The 1,874-nt window shown below is 41.2% G+C and overlaps 1 protein-coding gene across 2 annotated transcripts in view; it reads left to right on the forward strand.

Moving 5' to 3' along the window:
- Window positions 1–1,874, forward strand: part of ITPR1 (inositol 1,4,5-trisphosphate receptor, type 1) — a 437,331-nt gene that overhangs the window by 128,124 nt on the left and 307,333 nt on the right. For both annotated transcript variants that reach the window (XM_006846621.1, XM_006846622.1), the window contains exon 3: window positions 957–1,072. In XM_006846621.1, coding sequence (XP_006846684.1) covers window positions 957–1,072 — 116 coding nt within the window. The remainder of the gene's footprint in view (window positions 1–956; window positions 1,073–1,874) is intronic.

The raw sequence follows: 1,874 nt of genomic DNA on the forward strand, positions 1-1,874 counted from the left end.
AGTCCACAAAGAAGAGTGGTAAGAAGTGAAGCGGCTTGGAATTAATGAGTCCAATAGAAAAACAGCAAATGTGAACATCAGTCACCATGACTCTCAGACCAGAAGGACTAGATGGTGCCTGGATGCTCCTACCCATTCCCCTGAAAGGGGTCACACTAGAGAGTCCTGGATAGAGTGGGAGGAAATGTGGAACAAAACTTAAAATTATTTAATGATAATAATAGCAAAAGATCAGGCCTACTGATCAGAAAGACACTGGGGGAACCAGAGATTATGGCTCTTGACCTCCCTTCAAGTCTGGAAAGGAACCCACCACCCCTATGGCCCTATTTTCAGCCAAGCAATAGATAGGTTTCTCGAGGGGGACAACAACATTGACAAGGTATGCTCACCATAAAATGGTCAGTCACTCAAAATCAAAAGGACAACATTTACCTAAGGACAACGTTGAGAAGGGATAGGATGGGTAGAATGCAAATAGGAACCACAGGGAGAAAACATGCAGGGGATTTTATTCGTTGAGATGAAACAAAGTATATAATTTGTTGAATGTGAAGTTCATTACCTTGTCTATAAACCTTTGCTCAATTCATAATAAAAAGTTTAAAAAATGAAAAGAAAGTTGTGTTTGATTATGACAATTCTTGTATGTACTGTTGCATGGAGTGAGGTGTATTTGTCATTAGGAAAGGGATAGGAAGAAAGAACTCTACATTCCAGATCTGCCACTGCATAGCTTTGTGGCAATGGACAATTAACTTACTTTTTGTAAACCTCAGTTTTCTCATCTGAAACGTCACACCATGGTGGAGAGAATTAACTTTAACAAGAGAAGCTACTAAAAGGGTGTTGTAGCTTATGCTTTCTATCCACCTATAAAATCTTAGGTGAATGTCAGGGTTATGAGTCGAGGGAATCACTAACAACTTGTGTTTGCTTGTTTGTTTCACTCCTAGACTGCCTCTTCAAGCTATGTCCCATGAACCGCTACTCTGCCCAGAAGCAGTTTTGGAAAGCTGCAAAGCCGGGGGCCAACAGTACCACAGACACGGTGCTACTCAACAAGTTACACGTAAGTTCTGGACGGGCTGTTGGTGCTGAGGGTCTTGAGAGTGGCCACATGGGCAGTGTCTGAGTGTAAGGGTGGGGAGACTAGTACATTTCCAGTTTCGGTTCCAGTTTCCTTATGTTCACTGGTAAAGTGGTAAAAGGGAAATGACCCCAAAGAGAGTTGAATCCTAGTCATCTTGAGGTGACATGGGGGTTGTGTTTTTCTCAGCCATAACTTTAGGGGGAGGCACGAGGGAATGTGTATTAGCCACAAACACAAGTGCTGGAAGCACACTCTTGAGATTTTCATCCTGGCTCCCCGACTCACTAACTGGTCATCTTGGGCAAGCTACTTCCCTATTTTGTTCCTCTGTTACCTTAATCTGTAAAATGGGTATGGTGCTCAGACCCTTCTTAGGAACTTTTTGAGAGGATTCCATGAAATGAAACATAAATGTAGATGAATGGTCCCTAGCAAATACTAAGTACTTAATAAATGTTATCTTCTACCATTGTATTTCTCTTGGTATACCAGCGATATGCTTGTTCCATTGCTGGTTTGCTGTTTAACCACAGGCAGCTGTTGGAACCTCTCTGAGCCCAGTTCTCCATCTGTTCAATGCTGCCAATTCTTCTAATTAGCCTACACCACGAGAAGAATCTGTGTAGTACTCTGCGATGCTTAGAACATTAAAAAAAAAAAAAAAAAAAAAGTTAATTGCCACCTATTTCCCTATCCTGCTTTATTTTTCTCCATGTGATTTGTCATGATTTTTCTAATTTGTTTTATTTGCTGTCTTTCCCAACTACAATGCAAGCTACAT

Source organism: Chrysochloris asiatica, unplaced genomic scaffold (assembly GCF_000296735.1).
Source record: "Chrysochloris asiatica unplaced genomic scaffold, ChrAsi1.0 scaffold00028, whole genome shotgun sequence".
Classification (NCBI taxonomy): domain Eukaryota; kingdom Metazoa; phylum Chordata; class Mammalia; order Afrosoricida; family Chrysochloridae; genus Chrysochloris; species Chrysochloris asiatica.